A 21,968-nucleotide genomic window follows, 5' to 3' on the forward strand; every position below is an offset into this window, starting at 1 on the left:
AATCTGTTTGGTAACATGCCACCAAACAGCCTACTGGGCACTCAAATATTTGTTGTGAATGAACATAGGTACATTTAAAGTTCAGCTCCACAATAATCGGTGTTTGCCGTCGCAGGGCTTGCTGCACATGAAGAGTGTGAAGGATATTTTAGCTCTCATTCTGGCTTTTGGAAATTATATGAATGGAGGAAATAGAACTCGAGGACAAGCAGATGGATATAGCTTAGAAATCCTGCCCAAACTCAAGGACGTCAAAAGTCGGGTATTTATTTTTCATAAAGAATGAATGACTTTCCTTCTGTACCTAAAAAAGGAAAAAGTTTCCCTGGTTGTTCCATTCACCTCTGTCTTCCCCTTAACAATGCATTTTTTCTTTGCTTTCTTTTGACTTTTGAATAAAAATAGGTTTTTCATGCTTGATCTTATTTTAATGACAAAATCCCCGATATGTTTGCTCTACAGTACACAATTAGATGTTGAACTGCAATGAGAGGATAAAACAGATAGTGTACAGTATTAGCCGAAGCACAAGGCTTGAGTCTGTTTGAATTCAGTGTTGGCTACTTGTCATTTACTCATTCCAGAGTAGGGCGCAATGTTGAATCACCCATGGAGCTGAGCATTTGAATTATTCTTTTGCCCACAACAATTGAGCTGGGGGTCTCCTGTCAAACTCTCTGAGCCTGATTATCATTTGGCTCCACACCCCTGCAGAGCTCCCTCTTTAGAAACAACCAGCCCATATCTAGGCATCCCATGGGGGGCAGGGGGAGTGGAGGGAGGGGAAACACACAGGCAAATTAGAATTAGACCCATGTGAACAAGACACAAAGGCTGCCTTGTGGGAGGGCTGCTCGCCCCTGGCCTCCCAGGGTCATAAAGTGGCATGGCGTTCCTTTTAAGCTGCCCTGATTGTTTTTCACGCCATTAAGAACACACATTTTTTGAAAGGTGGGAAGGGGAGGGATGGTTTTCTGTTCTAGTCCCTGGGTCCCTTTAGCACTCCCCCCCACCCCCCCATCTTGGCTTTATGCCAGAAAATATTAAGACAGTGTTTTGTTTGTTTGTTTGCTTTAGCTGTTACCTCAGAGGGCTTATGGGTTATCTGTTTGATTCTTTTCTTCACAAAAAATAATGTAGTCATTTCTTTGTATAGATGCCATCAAAAATGATGGGACAAGGAGGAGAGAAGAAAATCTTACCAAACAGAATTAGGACCAGGAATCGTAAATTAAAAGTATTAGGGCCACAAGTTGAGATTTCAGCTCTTAACTCTATAATATGGCAGAGTCTCATGTGAATGATTTTCATTTAAGCTTCTCTTTTTAAACCTAGGATAACGGGATTAACCTGGTGGACTATGTCGTGAAATATTACCTGCGTTACTATGATCAGGTAAGAAATGGCATTATGTGGAAAACTACACTAATGGGGTTTCAACTCTTGCACGTTGTTGGCGTTTAGAAACGGAATGATGGATGGATGGATGAATTTCAAGTCCAACATAGAATTTGAGAGCTATCCAGCCTCCTTGGTTTACAGATGGGAACACTGAAGCCAAGAGAGTTTAGTTGACTCTTGTAAAGAGAGGCATTATTCAGTGGTACAAATCTACTGCCTCTCAATCCCCTGTGTAACCCAGCTTCAGAGAGACCCCCAGTTATCTCAGTGCCTTCTGACCAGGTTGTGAGGGTCTCGTGAAATCTATATCCATTCAGTAATTGGTTATATTTGAAACTAGATTCTGGGACACAGACCAAAATTTGGGAAAGTAAGATTCAGTAATACCAAATACTTTATAAGTAATGTTCCTCTGTGAGCAAGTTGAAGATGTGGAATTTGAAATCCATCCTCTATGCTTAGATTACATTTGCAATTAGAAAGAAAAATTTCTGTGAGAATCTACCTGAGCACAATTTTCTGTGTTTTATTCCTTCTCATTACATTGAGAACAAGCAGTCCTAACTTTGGGAAGAAAGAGGTACTGTTGTGAGTTGTTGAGAAATCTAGCAATCAGTATGAATGGAAAAAGTCTCAGGAAATTGTTGTCAGGACTCTTGCTCAACTACTCACGTAGGCATTTTTTCCTAGGCACCCAGCGAAGGAAAATAAAGATTCCAGGGCCTTATTTTCAAAAGGCCTGCAGTCTCATCCAGAAGACAAGCCTATAGTCATCTCTCCTACCCTCCTAGGGGGATTGTTCTTGATATATCTACAATCAGGCTTATCATTCCGCTACCCCCTCCTCGGACTTCCTCTGTTTCTATAAGGATATGATAATTTTTGATCATTCAGACATGAGGCTTGTCCTTATTTTGGTTCCTCTCTGTCCTTCAATTAAACTGTTTCTCATGTTCTTCCATGTTTTTCACCCCTACTGACCTCAGTTCATTCAGGCTTTAAGAGAACTCACTTAGAGAATTTCTATTGCTCCCCACCTTGACTTACTCCCACTCTAGTCCATCCCACACCCTATGGCCCAATTACTTCTTATAGCTCTGATCATATTGCATCGCTTTTTTACTCAAAGCCAGAAATGTCTCCCCATACTCAAGCAAATTAAGATTCTATCCAATTTAATTCCAGTCTTTTACAACCATCCTGTTATTACTTTCCCTCTACATGTGTTCTGTGATCCAACTCAAGACCTGATGTTTTCCAAACACACCCTGTGCTTTCTTACTGAGGGGTTTTTACCTCTGATGTTCTCCCTAACTGGAACTATCCTTATCACCAGCCTTTTTATAAAAGTTATCTTTTGTCTTATTAATACTCTCTTGAAATAATAATTAAAAGACCTTTCAGGAAAAAGCTCCCAGTAACAATATATGTATTTGCAACATATAATAGGTAATGAGCTCTTCAGCATTAACAAGAAAAGGACAACTTGTCCCTTCTCATAAAAAAAAAAAAAAAAAGGCAAGAGAGGCTGTAGGTAATTTACAAAAGACAAGTCGAAGATATAAATTGCCAACTAGATATATAAAATCAGCAATATCAATTGATCAAACCTTTCTCAGGACTATCATGTATAGTTTATACTGAGTTATTCTCTGTTTAAGATCTCCAGGTTGAAGGGGATCCATAGCTAGTCTGCCCTTGACTCACCAAACTATATGTCCTACAAAGGGCACCTTTAAACAATTCACATGAAGATGTCATGTTCGTCAAGCTGTTTGCCCATAGAGCTGTGCCTACCTACAAGGGACACCTTTTCCTAATTCATGCAAATATACTACATGGAGCTAACAAGGCTTTGTCCTTTCTGTAGCAAAACTCTAGAAATATGTATAATCTTTCTAGGAATTTTTATCCTAAGGAAATAAATAAAAACATGTATCATTATTCTATTATAATAATTTGTAATAGCAAAATATTGCAGAATTTTTGGTAGATGTCCAGAGGTAGAGACTAAGGTCAAATAAATTATGCTAGAGTCATAAAATGGAGTACTACACTGCCATGGAAAGTATATAGGAAAAAATTTAGTGGCATTAGAAAATACTCTTGATCTGCTTTTAAATTACAAATGTGTTAAAAAATATGTAATGTAATTTCAAATATGTAAATATAAATAAACACAAACACAGAAAAACCTGGAAGCATATATATTAAAATATTTGATTATTTCTGGATGGTAGGATTATAAGAGATTTTTACTTTCTTCTTTCTTTGAGTTACTAAACATAATGAACATGTGTCAGTTTTGTAAAAGGGAAAAAAGATATAATGAAAAATAGTGCAATCTTACATTTGCCCTTCTTCCATGAAGTCTTTGCTCTCTTCCTCATCTTTTACTCCATTGAAGCCCAGAAACACTCTTTGAACCTCTCTCATGATGCATCTTATTCTACCTTATATAGAGATATCAATGAGCAATTACCTATCATCCTGGCATTGCTCTTTGAGGTCCAGAACTCATTGTTGTCTCTTTTTTAGTGTCTGTAGTGTAGATGCCTGAGAAATACTTGCTGAATTGAATATACTGTAAATATCCACAAGAATGTAATAAGTGGCAGCTGTAAAGAACTAGGCGTGAGGAAGTGAGAGCTATTTTCTGGAAGAAGGGGCACACATGTTGAGCTTCAGGCAATATGCACATACCTGAACTTCTGACAGCAGGTACCAGTGTGGCAGAAGAATTACCCTGAAGAATCCTGAGAGGCGATGCTTCTGATCCAAGGTTGGCAAGAGCAGTTTTATCTTGTAGTGTCTGCCTCACCCAAGTCAGAGGCATCGTTTAGGAAGGCTGAAATCTGCCTGTGATATATGGCTCTCACTGAAGAGAGCTGAACCCAGTTGAGTTGACTTCACAGAGGACAAGTCTCACAATAAGAATAACTTCAAACATGGGATGGCCCGCTTTAGGAAGAATAAGAAGTCAACATTAGTGTGGTGCTCTCCCAGTTTTCAGTGTGCAAAATGCATTTCACTGAACAAGAGTGTGGAATTCTGTGATTTATTAAATTATCCCCTCCCTCCAGGAACATAAGTGATGATTTTTGTGGTTAGTGGGGATGAGCAATTAGCTGAAGGAAGGTGACTCCTGCTCCAACCTCCTTCCACTCCTGCCTGGTTGCTGGTCCAAGTCTAGGTCTGAGCAATTTAAAAGAACCCGTCTAGAGCCGTGTCTTTTGAACTCTAATTGAGCGACTTTCCCAAGAGCTACTATCAGGCTGATTTGCTCAGCAGCTTTTTCTAGCTAAAAAAACAAAAAACCTCGAAGCCAGGCAGGACTGAATCTGATAAAATGTTTTGGAAAATAGAGATTTTATGCGTGAGTTCTCCAGTGTCAATTACCGTGGAGTTTTGTGGCAAGCATCTCAGATGTTGTTCCATCCTGGCACTCAGACTAGGGTACTGCTTCCATTGTTTTTAAGGTACTAAAATAAGTATAGGAAGATGGAAAAAAGTACCTCGATGACATAAAATGTTGTTCTGATCAAATGAGGAAAACCACCTTCTTCCAGCATTCCAAGTGAAGCTAAAGGTCTTAAAGGAAGGGGAGGGTCCAGAGAATTCCTGAAACCACAAAAAATTTGACAAGCTAGATGTCCCCTACTAAAGATACAAACTTCTCAGAACAGTGTTTTATAAGCTCCCTATAATGGTGCCAAACAAAGTGTATTGATATGCCAGATGTTGTGTATTGTACCGAGAACAAGACACAGTTCCTCCCTTCGAAGTGTTTCTAGTCTAGTGGGGAAGGCATACAAGCTAATCTGGCGATTTTTAAATTCATGTTGATAAGTGCTGTGATAATGGTAGGTACCAGGGGCTCTTGGAAACACCAAGTGCGGGGGCTCAGTGGAAATCTTAGAGACTTGTTTTGAGACTTGAAGGATAAGTATGAACAAGGCAGTGTGAGGAGGTTCTGGGGAATATTGGAAAGGGACAGTTTTATAGACAAAAGCCTAGAGGCAAGAGATTGTGGCCCGTTCTATTAATTTATGAGAGTTTAGGGGAGGGAGTTAGAGATAGTGAGAAGGTAGAAATAAGGCTGGAGATGTAGACAGAGGCCAGATCATAAAGTGCCTTGTAAAGCAGTTTTAGAATTTGGAATTTGTCCTAATGGCAGTAGGAAAGATGGAATGTGGGGGAAAACTGGCCAAGTAGCCTATGTGGAGAGAGGAATAACTGAAGACTGCCTGAGAGAGGCGAGATTCAAAGCTGATATTAAACAACTCAGGGAGAAAGTGAGCTAGACTGGAGAAGATACTTGAGGCTCAGCTTATTTCTCAATGTACACTGAAGGCTTTGTCCCTCGAGATGTTTCTCAGCTTAGATCCTCTATTGGGTTTAGCTGTGGGGCTTGTCAAAAACTATACCCAACCATGCCCTCAGTAAATATCTGTTAAGTTAAGTCAAACAACATTTGGAAAATTTTTACAAGTATGTGAAGAATGAGGTCACACACACGTGCACACACGAGCTTGAAGTTGCACAGCAAGGTGGGTAAAGGCATAAAGGAGAGTGCTTGTTTCTTCAGTTGCAGTGCTGCCTTATCCAGCACCTTCTAATTCACACCCACTGGCAAACCCCAAAGATGAGTTATCTAATTGCTACCATGTGAAACTCAAGCAGGGCCTTTAACTACTTGCATGTTTTCCTCCTCTGCCTTTTTTGCATGAGAGTAGAGTGTCCAAGATCAGGACATACCTGATAATTTTCTCTTTGATTCATGAGGCAAAGTTGAACCTAGCCCATGCCAAAGCCATAGCCAACCTCAAAGCCAATAAGACCAAAGTGATATTGTGAATGACACAAAAGGTTTTCAAAGTAACCAGTCCCAATTCAGGCATAGCAGAGGAGCATTGCTGATTCTTATTCGAACAGAAGATGCTTTGGAATTTCAACTGCAAGTGACAGTTGGGAAGTGTAATGTTCTTTTGTTTACCATGTGTTTTAGGAAGCAGGAACAGAAAAGAGTGTTTTCCCCCTGCCCGAACCACAAGATTTCTTTCTGGCCTCCCAAGTCAAGTTTGAAGACCTCATAAAAGATTTGAGAAAACTGAAGAGGCAACTAGAAGGTAACAGGAACTGTTCTAATATTAGGATAATGGTTAAGATATTTTTAATGGTTTAAGAGTATTATTTATGTCTGGCTCACGGAATGGAGTTGGTGCAGAGTTCAGTTATGGTACACGACAGCCCTCATGAATCTTTCGACCTCCATACACTGTTTGGGGACACTGTACTTACATATCCCTCTCTTATTCGTGTCAATCATTTGTTCTATCTGTACTTATATCTACATTTTCCAACTTTTAATAGATATAACTTTAATAATAATAATTGCAGCAACACTTTATTGAGTGCCTACTGTTGTCTCATATAATTCTTATAACAATCCTAATAAGCAGGAACTATAGTAACTCCATTTTACAGTTGAGAAAAATGAGGCTTAGAGAAGTTACCTTCACACAGCCATTAAGAGGCAGATTTACTGAGCTTATCAGGTCTATCCAATTAGAACTCATGCATTTGCTAAGCTAGTTTGCTTTGCTTATATATATATATATTATACACAAGCACCCCTTATATATTTGGTTTATGTCTATGAGTCTAATGATGGCAAGACCCAAGGTAAACATTCTATTTTAGTTTAATTTACATTTTTAATTAATTCAAAACAAAATGCTGAAAGCCCTTTTTGGCTTTTTTAAAAGGTGAAAATATGTCTCTCTTGTGCAAGAATTTTCCTTTGGCGTTTCTAGAGTCTTGTGTTTTCACTGTGGAGACATCTCCTTGTCCAAGAATATAAATACTTGCCTTGGAGCTTGTATAACTCCAATTGAAGAGCTCTACAGAGGATTTAGGGAGTGTGTTAATGTGGAAATGGAGCCCGGAGTGCCAAAAGGAGAGCTTGAGGAAATGAAGAGCCTGCACCAGGAATATTTTTACACTAAGACATAAAATAAACATTTTAAAAATGTTTATTGTGAAAGAGTGCTCAGAAACCCAAGTGTTAGACAGAGAACAGCTTGGAAATGGAAGTAAAGTGGGAAAGATCAGCTCCTGGTGGCAGGGAGAGCCATGGATTTTTACTTTGGGCATAAAACTTGCTTAAATAAGGATAGTGGTTACAAGTGAATATTTTTACCTTGTAAATTATTTTTAAAGGAACGTGTGGATTTTTTTTTTCTTCTGTTGATGTGGTTGAAAGCATGAATTCTACCAAATGGATGCTTCATTCAGGAATGTGATCTGTGAACTTGTGGTCGTTGCTTTCCCTCGCCTAAAACACTGGCAGTTTTATCCATATCTACAATGAGGAGCTTGATTCTTATTGGAATGAAGCAGAGTAAGCCATCACCTAGCAGTTTTTTCTGTCCCTCTCTAAAGGCAGAATTAGGATCCAGGCCAGTCCTCAGGATGGCTGCAAGATTAGCAGTGGCAGAGAAGACCTGAGCTTCTGTACTCCCTGGCCATTCCTGAATGCCCATCCCCTCTTCTCTCTTGGCCCATTGGTTGTAAAAACCCTTGGTCTGTCCTCTCATGTAGACTTTTGAGCAGAAACCTAATCTATGTTTGGTCTTTCTTCATCTGCTTTCCTTCCAGAGGCTGCCTCTTTCAGGCATCCTGGCTCAGCCACCTCCCTTTGACATCCCCATGTTTGATGATGAATAACAAAAAGATAAGAGCAAAATTAGTAGAACAGTGGAGAGGCAGGGGTTCCCCCAGAGATCCCACTTTGGCACACCTTATTTTCTCTAGGGAGATCCCAGGTGTAGTTCCGGATCTCTCAGTACTCAATTGACAGTTTCCTTAGTCAATTTTAAGGAAATACAACAACTTCTGAAGCTAGAGGAGCTGTCTTATAAATGAAAACTGAACATTGCCCCAGTTAATTTTCCTCTTTGTATTGAACTTCACCAAAGACATCAAGTCTCAAAAAGGCAAATGAGGAAGCTGCGACTCCCCCACACACATTGAATATTTAAGCAAAAATGCCCTGCTAATCTTTAGAGATGCCAGTGTTTTCAACACATGAAAGGTACCTAGTAAATATTTAAAGAAAATACTGACCGTTGGTTCTCTAATGAATTTCTTTTTCTTCTAAATACCATCTGGCGAGATGGCCAGAGTCGTGGCGGTCCGTTTCATCTCACACTCCCATTCAGATTTCACCTCCTTTTCCGTAAGGCCTTGGTGTGAGCCTAGATTGAATGTTTAATTGAAGAGGACATAATTTTCACACATACAGCGAAGATTTGATGAGGCTTTGAGGTTTATTGTAGCCATTAAAATGTCGTGGCTGCTGGCAAAACCCCAGAAAATGTCTAAAGCTAAACCAGATGTGATTAGCAAATTTCAAGGAGCCGCAGGCCCCGGTTCTCCGAGCAGGCACGGCGCTTGAGAAGAAAATTGTTTTGAGTAGAGTGAACCACACCTTAACAATAGGATGTGAATTAAACTGTGGTTGTACAAATATCACTGATCAAGTAGCTGTTGTCAATAAGTATCTTTGATAGAGACGAGAACTTTGAATGGCACTTTTGTGCAGGTAAACATAGCAAGGAATTGATGATAGTATGAACTATAAAATTTACTGTGTGATGATTATCTACTAGATGCTTTACAGATATCATCTCTCTCAATTCTTACAATGACCCTGTGAAGCAGATATTATTATCGATCTTTTGCAGAAGGGTAAGCGGAAGTTCATGGTGCTGAAGTAACTTGCCGAGCACAGGTGTTGACTTAGCCACGTTTTGAAACTAGGTATCACTCTAAGGCATGTATTCATGACATACCCTGCCTCTGGCCCAGAAATCTCCATATCTGATCAGAGATGAGAACAGGAAGACAGGTATTCAAGGCAGAAATCCTCATGAAGATATGAACAATAGAGAGTTACTAAACATGTGTGTATCAGTGCAAGCACACGTGAGTATGCACACACATACTCCTAGAACCACATATATAGACCCTCAGACCAGATAGAGATAGGAAAGAACTTATTTGGGTTGGGGCTAGGGAAGGGGAAAACGTACAGGAGACAGTATTGCATAGGATTAAGAACTTGGGCTTTGGAATCAGATATGTACTTTTACTGGTTGGATGAAAGCGAGATCTTGTCAAGTCACATAACCATAAAAAGGACTTTATTTGCTCACCTGTAAAATGGGACAATCCTATTACCTATGTCGTAGGAGGTAATGAATGCACGATTCCTTAGTAAGGAAAGCTTCAATAAAGCTGATTAGGGATATGTACATTTTACTGGAAAGTGCACAACTTGTAGAATCATGCCCATGCTGTTGAGGGGCCAGCTGGATGTGTATGTGGACAATCTAATTCCCAGAGCACTGGTGCTCTCTTCTCTACATTGTGAAGACAGAATCCAGTTCTTGGTGCTTGGGAACATGTTCCATATTTTGTTTACTGTTCTGTACCTCAATCACATAGTAATTTTGAATTCCCTGTTACTATGATGTTCTAAGTAAGGGACAAAACAAAGACTAGAAATAGTTGCTCAACCTTATATTCCTTGACCTTGTTTGCTGGTCAGAGCTCTCAAGGTACTCTTACCAACCCATGCGTGGTAGGCAGAATAATGGCTCCAATGAGGTCCAAACCCTAACCCCTAGACTCCGTGAATTCATAATTTTATATGGCAAAAAGGGACTTTGCTGATGCTGAGATGGAGAAATTACCTTAGATTATCCAAGTGGGCCTAATCTAATCACATCTTTAAAAGCTGAGAACTTTCATTGTCTGTGGTCAGCGGGAAATAGTGCAGTAGAATGATCAGAAAGATGCAATGTTGCTGGCTTTGAAGATGGAGGAGGTGGGCAGTGAACCAAGGAATGTGGGAAGTCTCTAAAAGTGGAAAAGGCAAGCGGCAGATTCTCCTAGAGCCTCCAGAAGGGGATGCAGCCCTGTCCACACCTTGATTTCAGCCCAGTGAGGTCCAAGTCAGACTCCTAACACACGGACTAGAGAGTAATGTATTTGTGTCATTTTAAGCCACTTCAGCCTGCAGTAATTTGTTATAGTAGCAATAGGAAACAAACACACCAAGCAGTGTAAGCTTTATGATTGTGCCAGTTAATACCAGTCACACATGTACATGCACACACCATCACTGAGGCCATAGATGTAGCATTTCCCAAGTAGTGGCACTTAACCGTATTGCATGAAGTGTGAATTTGTGCTCTCTAAAAGAGTCTAGAGTCTAGTAAACCTGCAAATGCTCTGTACTAAAGTCATATCATAGAGATTCACAGTGCACATGAGCTTATTAAAGGCTCTGGGAAGTCCTGCAATAAAACAAAACAAAACAAAATGGTGTTTAACCCTATTTAAAGCAGGATTTCTCCAAACATAAAACATTTTTTTTCTCTCACTGAATCCTTAGTAATATGTTGCAGAACACGCATTCTGTGAAATGCAGTTTAAGAAGAAGGGATGTTATTACCATCAAATTTTTAATATAAAGAACACAGCTGTTGGTTAAATGATCGTTAGTAGGTGATATTCATAGGAGGAGCTGAGACGAACAGTGATGGCCTCTGTTCTTCAGTATGGCTTTTAATACTCCCTGATGGCACTTTCCTTCCTGAGTTTGTTATCCATGTAAACTAACAGAGTGGGTCAAATCCTCTCTGATGTCTTGATGCCTGAAAATCCAAAACAAATGGCATTAGTATTATTCAAAATTACTCTTAATGTCACCTCCTCTAAATCCACATTTGTTTGACATGATCCTGTGATAGTATTTTATCATGAAAAATTCATTCAAGCTGTGAAATTAAGAAAACTAATTTTTTTTGTCAGAAAATGAGATAGGAACTCTTCAGATAGGTGTTGAGAAGTCAGCATATTCTGAAAAGTTTCAGAGTAAAAATAATTTGCCCTTATTAGCTAACAGTAGTAATTTAGTATCCCCTATCATTAAGGGTGGGCTGTTTAATCATCTATTTATGTACCAAATCTTGCCTTGAAAAGGGTGCCTTATTAGCCTAGCCCTGTTATTGTGTATATAAATTGGGAAAACGTAATTATTAATTAACCCTCAGTGTAAGATATTCAGACTTGCTTGAGAATGTTGGCTTCGATGCAACTGTAGTATGTGTGTGTGTGTTAAGATGATTCTGATGTTCTTTTCTCTAAATATTTAAGACTATATATTTGAACATGTCCTTCCTTATGTACCATTTAGAAGTATTTGGGAATACACAGTTTTGGAAAAGCAAGAGTCTCGGTTGACTTTTTTGATATCTGTTATCACTCTGTAAATGTTTATGCTATAAATGTTTAGCCTAAAATGTTAACTCTTTTAAGCCTTTTCTAAATGAGATGTTGTGTGAAATGCATAGTCCAGGCATTCAATAATTTTAAAATCTTCATTCTAAGTTTGAATACTAGTAATATTTCTAAACCAGTTTCACACTGAAGTACATCTGTGACATCTTTAGGCATTTTTGGTCCTGATGTCCTTATTTTAATGGGGTAACCAGATTAGCCCAGAACCATCCAGATGAACCTGTTTTATACAACAGTGGTACCTGAACGTTGTGCTTCAACTTCTAAGTTATAGGATTAATTTATACATGCATGGAAGTAACAGTTCAAGAAAGATAGGGATTTTGTGTAGATTTTCTGAACTATAGTCAGCACGTCTTCCAGATGAAGATGGCAGATTGAATTCATTCATTTAGCTCCACTCCCTTCTAAAGGTCCACCAAAAAAAATTAACACATGTTATTTAGCAGCATACGGTCAATATCAATATAGTCAGCTAAAAGAGGAAGAATTGGGGAGGGAACCACACTCCCACACACATAAAAACAGGAAATGAGAACCTTTTAACATGGCAGTCTCTCCTGGCCCTGGGCAGAGACTGGTGTAGTGGAAATAGTTTAACTATTTGGATATGCATATGAAATTTTTACAGTTAAAAAAGGTTAAAAAACATAAGTTATAGTCAACTCTCAATTATAGGTAGGTAAATTAGTGAGGCTAAGGGTTAGCCATAGTTTTTAAAAAGTTAGTAATATATTATTTCTAACATTAATCACTGAGTCAGCTATACTATTTACATGTTAGAAAACCTTTCCTGTTTGAAACTACATGATAAACCTAGACAACGTATTGTTTCTCCTGCAAGGTGGAAACAATCACCTCCTTTGTCATGGAGCTCACTTAACTTAAGGAACAAAGTAAGTGTCTGGGCAAATACATTGTTGAGATAATATTGGTGAGGTGCTGAAGGGTGGAGTGTGTGAGGTGGGGTTCAAGACTCGAGCGCTGGTGGCATCCAGCATCTGGATGGGAAGGGAAGCTGCCTGCAGGAGAGTTGGTATCCCCACGCGCCGAGACACAGCAGGAGGGCTAGTGGAGAACCTGCACTTCATCTTGCCCTAGACCTCTTTTGATTCTTTTTAGTTTTGATTTGGGGTTATCTGTGGTGTCCTTCCCTCTTCCTGTTACTGCAGTTAGTCAAGAGTTGACTGTGAAAAGTGAGAAGGAACACTACTAACTGGTGTTGCTAATCTAATGAATATTCAAGTTTGTATCACTGTGGGCAGAGGGAAGGATCCCGTCCTGGCTCCACGGTCCAGTTCTTTAATGCGAGTTCACCTCACCTCCATCTTCTTTGACTCTTGCATTCTTACAGTCGTTCGGCTCCTCCTTGGTCAGAATCCATGTATCTGTCCACCACTTGGATGAAAGTATGGCTTTTGGCAGACTAAGTCAGCACTGTGGAGCCCAAAACAGAACTTAAGTGGTTACCTATTAATATTATCTCAGAAAGCAAAGTAGATGATTTAAAGAAAGTCTGTAATGGCATTCCTTTGAATTTGTAGTAGACACAGTCAGGGGCCTACCAAGCGATGGATGTACGGGACTACAATGGAGCATTCTACCCCCAGTGCATGCAATATGGGGATACCCTTAGGGTTGTCAAATATATTAAATAAAATGCGGGAAGCCCTGTTAAATTTGAATTTCACATAAACAAGACATATTTTTAGCGTAAGTGTTTCTCAAGTATTGCACGAGATACACTTATACTAAAGAAATGATTTCTTGTTTATCTCAAATTCAGATTTAATGTGGTGTCCTGTCTTTTATCTGGCATATCTGTAGAGAATTTAAAGGCAATAATAAAACCAACTAAAAGCTGGTTCACTTTTTATTACCATTATGCAGTGGCAATTTTAAACAATCTCAGTGATAAAATCTTCATCCCTCTGAGGGTGGACAGTGGACTCAGGCACAGTGAATGTGTTCAAGGATGTGGTACGTGTCCATGTCCACCATCGCTAGTGACAGCAGTTACCTTTTAATGAGCACTTACTAAATACTGCCAAAGTTGCTTACATCGTTTCTGCTTCTTAAAACTCCTTCAAAATAAGTACTACCTGCATTTTAACAGTAGGAAAGTTGAAGCAACTTTTCTGCTAATGACAAAGCTGAGATTTGAAGCAGATTTATCTGATTATAAAGCTTATGCTTTCTCTACTGTACCATGCTTTATTCTTTTACTGTTTGTGGGCCCACACCTCAAGCACTAACAGTATGATCTAGAATGATAAAGCTTGAAAAATAAGCCCTGTTTAGTGCTCTACTTCATCTTCTAAAGGGGCTGCAGATAATAATTGGATTGAATTTAGGCTTTTTATTGTCTCTGACCGTAACCACTCAACTAACCTGCCTGTTGTAATCTCTAATCTCCTCTCTCCTGCATGTCAACATCTTTTGGTTTCTCTGACACACTCACTCTCTCTCTCTCTGACAACTATCTAGCCTGTGTTTTATCCCTTCAAGACCTAGATGATAAGCAAACTAGTACGACGTGGTTAGCCAGATGAATAGCGGAGTACTACAGGGCCAACTCCAGGGAACCTGCATGGTTTTGACTCCTTTACTATCTCTTCCATTTGTAGAAATTATGTGTAATGGTGTTCTGACATAGAAGGGAAAGTAAGGGAACCTTCCAGGACTTGTCAAGTCACAGAGCAGAGCAGACTATTGCTTCTCTGCTGGGGACCAGCCCTGACTGCAGTTTAAATGACTTCTACCACCTACCATTATCAAGTGGCTTTCTCTCCATGAGAGGATAAGTGTTGTTTACAAAAGAAAGAAAGGGGAAAAACTAGATCTTGTCATGGGAGTGAATATTTTCTTTAATTACTCATTTGAGCATGGTTCATGACCAGTATGGCTCTAGCAAGAGGGCAAAAAGACTTTGGAAAACTTCTGGAGGACTTCTGAGAAAAGATGACCAATGGAACGCTCATCTAGGATTGAACATAGGTAGGATTTCAGTTCCTTTTGAAAATTACTAAAACCATAGTAAAGAGTTCTTTAAAAGCGTAAACTCATGAGAGCAAAATGAGAGAAAAAACCGTAACCACAAAATTTCTGAAGCTCAAAATTAGAAGGACAAGTTGTAAATGAATTAACCAAACCAGAAAGCTGAATTCTAATCCAGGAGTGGAGAAAGGTAAGAAACAATCCAATTTTTACTGCAAAATTCCTACTGCAAATTCATACATAAATTCATACTATTCATACGTAAACATTCATATATATTCATACATAAATTACTCAGGGAAATCATTCAAGAAAACTTCCCAAAGTGATGGATCCAAGTTCTAGTTTTAAAAGGTCCAAAGAGATTCCAGAACAATGGAATGAAACAGATCCATACCATTGTTAGAACATTTCAGAATACTCAGGAGAAAAAGAAAAGCTTATACACTTCTAGAAGAGTTTAGAAGGGGAGGGAGTAAGAGAGTGGGATGTGCAAACAAATTATATACAGAAAATCAGGAAGCAGAATGGCTTCAGACTTTTCAACAGCAACACCAGAAGGTAGAAATGGATCAGAATTCTGAAGGAAAATTATTCCCAATCTAGAATCTTATATCCACCAAATTATTGATCAAAGATGAGAGCAGAATAAAAACATTTTCAGACATGTAAGTTCTCAAAAACATTTATCTCCCATGCCACTGTCCTCAGCATGCTACCAGAGATTGTGCTTTCCCATGAAATAGGAAAACAAAGGTGATAGGAAATAAAAAATCCGGTGCAGAAGGGAAGTGAGGGGATGCTCCAAGATAGACATAGAACCCAGGATGACAGCCAGGCATGGAGAGCAAATGTTCCAGATTAGATTAGGTCAAAAGAATCATGGAGAAGATTCTTGAGAATTTTCAATTAATGCATCTGATGTATCAATGTTGCTAGCTGTGTAAATCTTGTCAAAATAAGTCCAACTTCATTTAGTGATAAGCACATGGAAAACAACAAATTAGGAAAAAATTGTTCATTCTGAGGGTAAGGATGAAAGAGTTTGGGGGGAATATATAAGGAAAGGTGAATTAATCAGGGCTGGGAGTTGTTTTTGTAAAGTCATAATAATGTCAACACCCAAATACTAGTCTAAGCAAGTCATGGTAGGGGGCTCATGTGTGGTGGGCATAGGGGGAGAAAAGAAAGAAACATCATTTGTTGTGCATAGAGAGAAAAATCAAAGTACCAACAGGAGCTTCTTAGAGACTTGCAATTAAGAGCTGAAAAAATCACGTAAAATTGGTATAAGTGGTTGCCTCTGGGAAGGAAGAATTGGGCGAAATTGGTGGGATGGAGATCAGCAACTGCTTTTCTTAGATTGCATGGAATACATGTATTCTTTTAAGTATATGCTCGTATAACTTTGAATATACAAAAACCAAAAATAACAATAAAGCAAAGCATTTATAAGTGGTAGTTTAGTTACTTGCAATGGCAGAGACTGATGTGTTGAAAGTAGTACTGGCCTGGGATTTAGGAGATGCAGTTAAAGATTTAGTTCTGCCTCTTACCAACCATGTGATGACCCATGCAACTCTGACAAATCACTTAACCTCTGTATACCTTAGCTAAAAAAATGGAACTGATCATCTTACCCTGCCCAACTCAGAGTGATCTTGGAAGGGTCAGATGGGCAGATGTATGAGAAGTGCTTGGGAAGGTGTGGGAGGTATCATTTAAATTCATTCAGAAGCCATGGAGTTTGCTTAATACATATTGGTGTGTTCTAGAAGGGAGAAGGGGGAATTGGTCCATTAGGACAAGCCTGGCTAATTTATCCCCTTTTAGGACACTCCAGAAGATGTGACTTGAATGATTATTGACCTGCCTGATTTATTAGTCCTTTCTTCCTTCCTAGCCCATTTGTCCACAACAGTAGTTTGCTGAGTCTGAACTCTGGTACAAGACTGGATACATTAGCCAGAGTCCTGACTGTGTTGCCATGGTGTTAAAAATATTTAGTTTTGCAAGCAAAGATTTAGAAATAATAAAAGAAAGACTTTGATATGATTTATTTTTGTAAAATGATTTGAACAAAACAGACGTAAGGAACTGGGCTAAGTATTTCAGAAAGGCAGTGGGTGTAAAACGTTGATCAGCGTGGTGACTTTTGATGCAAAGCATTCAATTAAGTGCAGCGTGGTGGGTAAAGGTCACGCATTTCCCAAATGGAATGCCTTCAAAGACAAGTTGTACAGAAAGGCGAGAGGATACGGAAACTGAAACTTGATTCATCTGTTTAATTAATGGAAGAAGTTTGTGTTTTCCTTTGAAGCCATGATTGTGACATCTCTAGGTGGGCAGGATGAGTTATGGTGTCTGGTTTCCTCTTCTCAGTTTTCACTCTATTTCTACCCTTTATTTGTAAATCAACATGGTTAATAGAATTTACTTTGTTTGGGTTTGTTTTTTTTTTCACAAGAAGCATAAAATATTGAAACAAAAGCTACTATCATGGAAAAGTCTGTGTCACAAGTCCTGAATTCAAATCCTTGCTTTACAAGCTGTGTAACCCTTGACTGGTCATTTCATCCCTTCACATCTCATCTCAGTATCCTTGTATAAAAAGCAGAGGGCAGGAGGGGGGCACTGTCCGCCTCACTGATTGATTGAGAGGATTAACCAGGATCATATGAAGGAAATCCCTTTGCAGAGTATAATCAAAATATACAGTACTTATCCTTGATTCCCTTTGTGCCCTCATACCCAACATCTAGTCCATGAGCAAATCCTGTTGACTGTTGCTTCAGAAAATGCCTTGAATCAGCTTATTGTTCTCCATACTATCCACATCACATTTCCAGTCCCAACCACTACCTCTCTCACCTGGGCCACAACAGATTCCTAACAGGGTTCCCTGCTTCCTCTTTTGCCCTCCTTTTAATCCAGTCTCTGCACACTGGGCGGATCAGGCCACTTTGTTGTCTCGTGTGCATTGCTCTCAAAATAAAATCCAGCCTCAGAACCTGTAGCCATGCCTTACAAGTTTCCACATGATTTGACCACTTCTCCTTTCCTGTCTCTTCTTACGCCACCCCAACCCCTCCTGCCCGCTAACCTCCAGCCTCACAGGTCGCCTTTGTGTTCCCACCCAATGAGCTTGTTTCTGCTTTAGGACTTTTGCAGCAGGTATTCCCTCTGCCTGGGATGCCCTTCCAGATAGTTCCATACCATGAGCCTTCTCTGACCACCCAACTATAGCCACTCTGAATAGTCACTCTATTACAGCCCCCAATTTTGATATTGCTGTTATTTTCTACTTGTTCCTTTGTAAATCTCCCCTCTCCTCCACAAAGGCAGGGACCTAACGACCTTCTTAGTGGTTATATCTACTGCATCGGTCAGTACCTGCCACATTGTTGTTGTCAACCAATGTTTGTTGAGTGGGCGAATGAATGAGTGAAAGAATAAATGGTAGAAAAGACTCAACTTACTTCAGATAATTGCTGACCTTGCTTTAGAGAGAAATTAGATGATTTACTTATGGGCAAAGATGTCAAATGAGCATAAAAAGGTAGAAGCTTCAGGGAGACAGATTTTAGAGCTGTCCAAAGAGAGAACTGATGGCTTTCAGAGATAATGGGTCCCTCTCCCACTTCTGATGGGAAGACTGTGTTGTGGGAGATGGGAGGATAGGTACCACTGGAAAGGGTAGTTGTACCAGATGATTTTGAAAGTACGGTCCAACTCTGAGTTTCTAAGATGATGATTATTACTGTGCTATTTCAGAGAACTCTACAGTTCTCCTTATTCGGTAAGGCTATTAAGTTCTTCCCTAGACTTAGTTAATTAGAACAGCTAAATATCCCTGGAATTCTGACTATTTACAGGATATAAAAGTCAACTGTAAAATTATATCAGGGTTGAATCTCAGGCATTCTCTTTCTAAATGGCTCTCAAGGATGTGCTCCTGAATTAATCTATGTCTCAAAACTTCTAGCATTGATATACCATCTAGAAGTAATCTTTTTAGAGTAGAACTCTTATCCAATGTGGTTGGTTAATGGAAAAAAGTTGGCCCAAATCAGGAATCATGGAAGATGATACTTGCCTCCCTTAACCTTTAATTTCAAACAAGTTAGGTATAGCATCATTTGTCTGTCTGTTGATGCAGGGCTGAGGCCTTTTCTTGAATTATAGGTCTGTTGAATGGAGTTTTGTGGGGTCTTCCTATATATTCCACGTCCATAATAGATCACCTGTGATTTACCTTTTATATTTTTTAAATGGAGTTGTGGCTCTTGGAAATATCACTACAGAATCTTTCTAGATATTTATAATAAAAACTGTCTCGCCCACACTTCCTTAAAAGTGAACTTCTATTTTTAGTTTGGGATAATTTTAGATTTACAGAAAAGTTGCAAAGACAGTATACAGAATTCCCATAAAGCCCTTATCCACTTTCCCCATTAACATCTTATGTTGTTATGATATATTCGTCAAAACTAAGAAACTGGCACTGATGCATTTCTATTAACTAAGCACTAATATTTATTTGGACTTCACCGGTTATTCCATTAATGGCCTCTTTTTGTCCCAGGATCCAACCCTGTACCACATGGCATTGAGTTCCCATGTCCATTCACCCTGGTCTCCACTGGTCTCCTGCACCCACATTTCACAGCAATATTTTAGCTTCTCCCACTTAAATTTATAGAAATAGTACTTTTTCACAGTCATATTGCTACAGTTTACCATCGCGTAATTAAAGTATGTAATTACAGTAAAAAGAACAATTGGCATAAACAGGTTTGGAAACAACACAACTGTTCTTAATTAAGGATTCTACTCAATGGTGGGAAGAATGGCTCAGGGAAACCAGAGAGTAGCCTTCCAGGTGCAAGCTTTCAGCATACTGTAGGAATCAGATAGGACGAATGGAATGTAGCTTTAGTCTGGCAAGTCCGTTGGCAAGAATGTCTTTTCTATTTTCCATTCAAAAAAAGACAAAGGTGTTAACCTAGTTATAATGGTGATGACTTACCAGTGTATTGAGCTTCATCCTTTGAAGTGGATAGGGCAGGCATATGTAACTGAGAAAATGGGTCTCCAAGATAGGAAGTGACATGGCTGGGATCACGCAGCCAGGCACAGAGCTTGGGTCTTTTGGTTGCCAAGCCAGCACGAAAGCTACATTACCATAAACTTGTGTTGGGTCAAAACATTCTCTTCACAGGAATAGATTTGTGGGTGGTTTTGTGAATATCAAAATATTTTCTTGCCCAAGTAAATTGTGTATCTTGGCCTCTGTGGAGGATTCACAATTCATAAATGGATTCTTTTCATGTCAGACAACCCAATGAGTGAAGTTAGAAGGAGACCTCTTTAGCCCCAGTCAAGGGGGTTGGAGTTTTTGCCAGCGTCCTCTCTCTCCCAGATTTTTTGGCCTCCACGGGGCTCATAAATGGATAGAGGTTGTGGACTGTGACTCTACTTTTGAGGTACTCATAGAAAGATCAGTGACCTACCCAGGAATCAGCAGCCCTGGTTCAGGTCCTCTGTGCCACTAACCTCCCCTGGCCTTCTGTCTCCCCATTTAAAATGAAAGAGGCCCAGTTGGGGCACTTGCTGATTTTTAGCTTTCAGCACCTTGCTCCTTATCTTTTGCAGAGCACTTTTATAGGTACTCCACATTGTTTCTGGCACTTACCTGTAGTTGGTTAGGGTAGGAGACAGAATAGCACAAGGCCAGTGGGTCCGACATCCTGAGTTTAGATTCTGACTCAGCTACTTAGTATCTGTGTGATGTCACTCATTACCTAAAAATAGGGGTAATGTAGGGGTAATGCAGGCCCAAGCTCATAGGGTTCTTGTGAGGAGTAGAACGAGACACATTCATCAGGCTGTGGTCCATGAAACCCTTAGCCATTAAGGGCCATTTGTTTTTGATCATACAGATTGAGAACTTGATATAGTTGTCAAAGAATTATCGGGTACAGAGAGAGAAGGCAGTATGTTCAACTCAGCATAGACACCTAGGCATTGTTAGACCAGTAACTTTCCCTGTGCCACCACTTACAGAAAGAGGAAAGCTCAAGGAAAACCTAGAATGGCTAATGTACTAAAACTGCTAGTTTGACTGTTTTTAAATTGTTTTTCTTGACTATTTTGATGGCCTTTAAAAACACCATCAAACCTCCAGGTATCCAAAAAAAAAAAAATCTCCAGAGTATGGGGAGGACCTTGTTTGACCCTTTCCATCAGTTTATTTGTTCAGCAAATATTTATTCGAAGCACTGAGTTAGCTGCGCATTTTAAATAAACTCGCTGAAATATCAAGTCATCTATAAACATCTTACAAGAGCAAGTGCTACCCTCATTTTCTAGGGGAGAAATTGATTCCTACTTACTCTGCTGATTCCTCTTCTGCCAGGAACAGGGATCTGTCCCTAAGAACAGTGACTGAACTTGCTGTTAGGCTGATAGGGGTGGGAAGGTGGGCAGAGTTTGCCCTCTAGCTGTTCCGCAGATTCTCAAAAAACGTTTGCAAAGCCCTTTCTGATTATGATATTGTAAAGAGAATCAAATATTTGCTACCTCTTGTTTATATCGCCACTAGACCTTGGCATTCCAAACACCTAATTTGTGTTTTCACTCCAGGACGCACCTCCTAACCCGCTACCCTACCCTACAGTTGACTGTTTTAAGTAGTGGCTGAGCTTTTAAACCTCTGTGTACTCTTAATGTATTATTTTTCTTCCTTAAAGCTATTATAAAAGTGTGAATCATAATCAATGACGTGTTGAAGTTAGTGACACGGAATAAAAATAAAAAGGCAGCTACTCTAATAAGAATAATTAAACGAGTGAACGATTCACTCCAAGTCCTTTCACAAGGCCCTGACTCATCTTGAAGACAGGGACAAGTTCCCAGGCCAGCAGGGAGCTTAGAGGGGCCTTTCTTACCTTTAAATTTTATCGCTTAGGCTCATTAACATCAGGGCTGAAGATGTTCGGGAGTTTCATGGGCATTTCAGAGTCTTTTACACCTAGCCTCTCCCAGGGGACACTGTATTTGTCACCATTTCAGCTGTCTTTCTCTTCCTCGCATAAGCCCTGCCCAGAATTGCCCCTTTCCTCTAAGAGCCCCCCATCCTTCGTAACACTTACACACACACACACACACACACACACACACACACACACACACACACA

The 21,968-nt window shown here is 39.6% G+C and overlaps 1 protein-coding gene across 3 annotated transcripts in view; it reads left to right on the plus strand.

Annotated features, from left to right (window-relative positions):
* FMN1 (formin 1) overlaps positions 1-21,968 on the plus strand; it is a 353,942-nt gene that overhangs the window by 227,718 nt on the left and 104,256 nt on the right. For all 3 annotated transcript variants that reach the window (XM_046652860.1, XM_046652862.1, XM_046652861.1), the window contains 3 exons: positions 116-262; positions 1,336-1,395; positions 6,410-6,530. In XM_046652860.1, coding sequence (XP_046508816.1) covers positions 116-262; positions 1,336-1,395; positions 6,410-6,530 — 328 coding nt within the window. The remainder of the gene's footprint in view (positions 1-115; positions 263-1,335; positions 1,396-6,409; positions 6,531-21,968) is intronic.

This window comes from Equus quagga, chromosome 2 (assembly GCF_021613505.1).
Source record: "Equus quagga isolate Etosha38 chromosome 2, UCLA_HA_Equagga_1.0, whole genome shotgun sequence".
Classification (NCBI taxonomy): domain Eukaryota; kingdom Metazoa; phylum Chordata; class Mammalia; order Perissodactyla; family Equidae; genus Equus; species Equus quagga.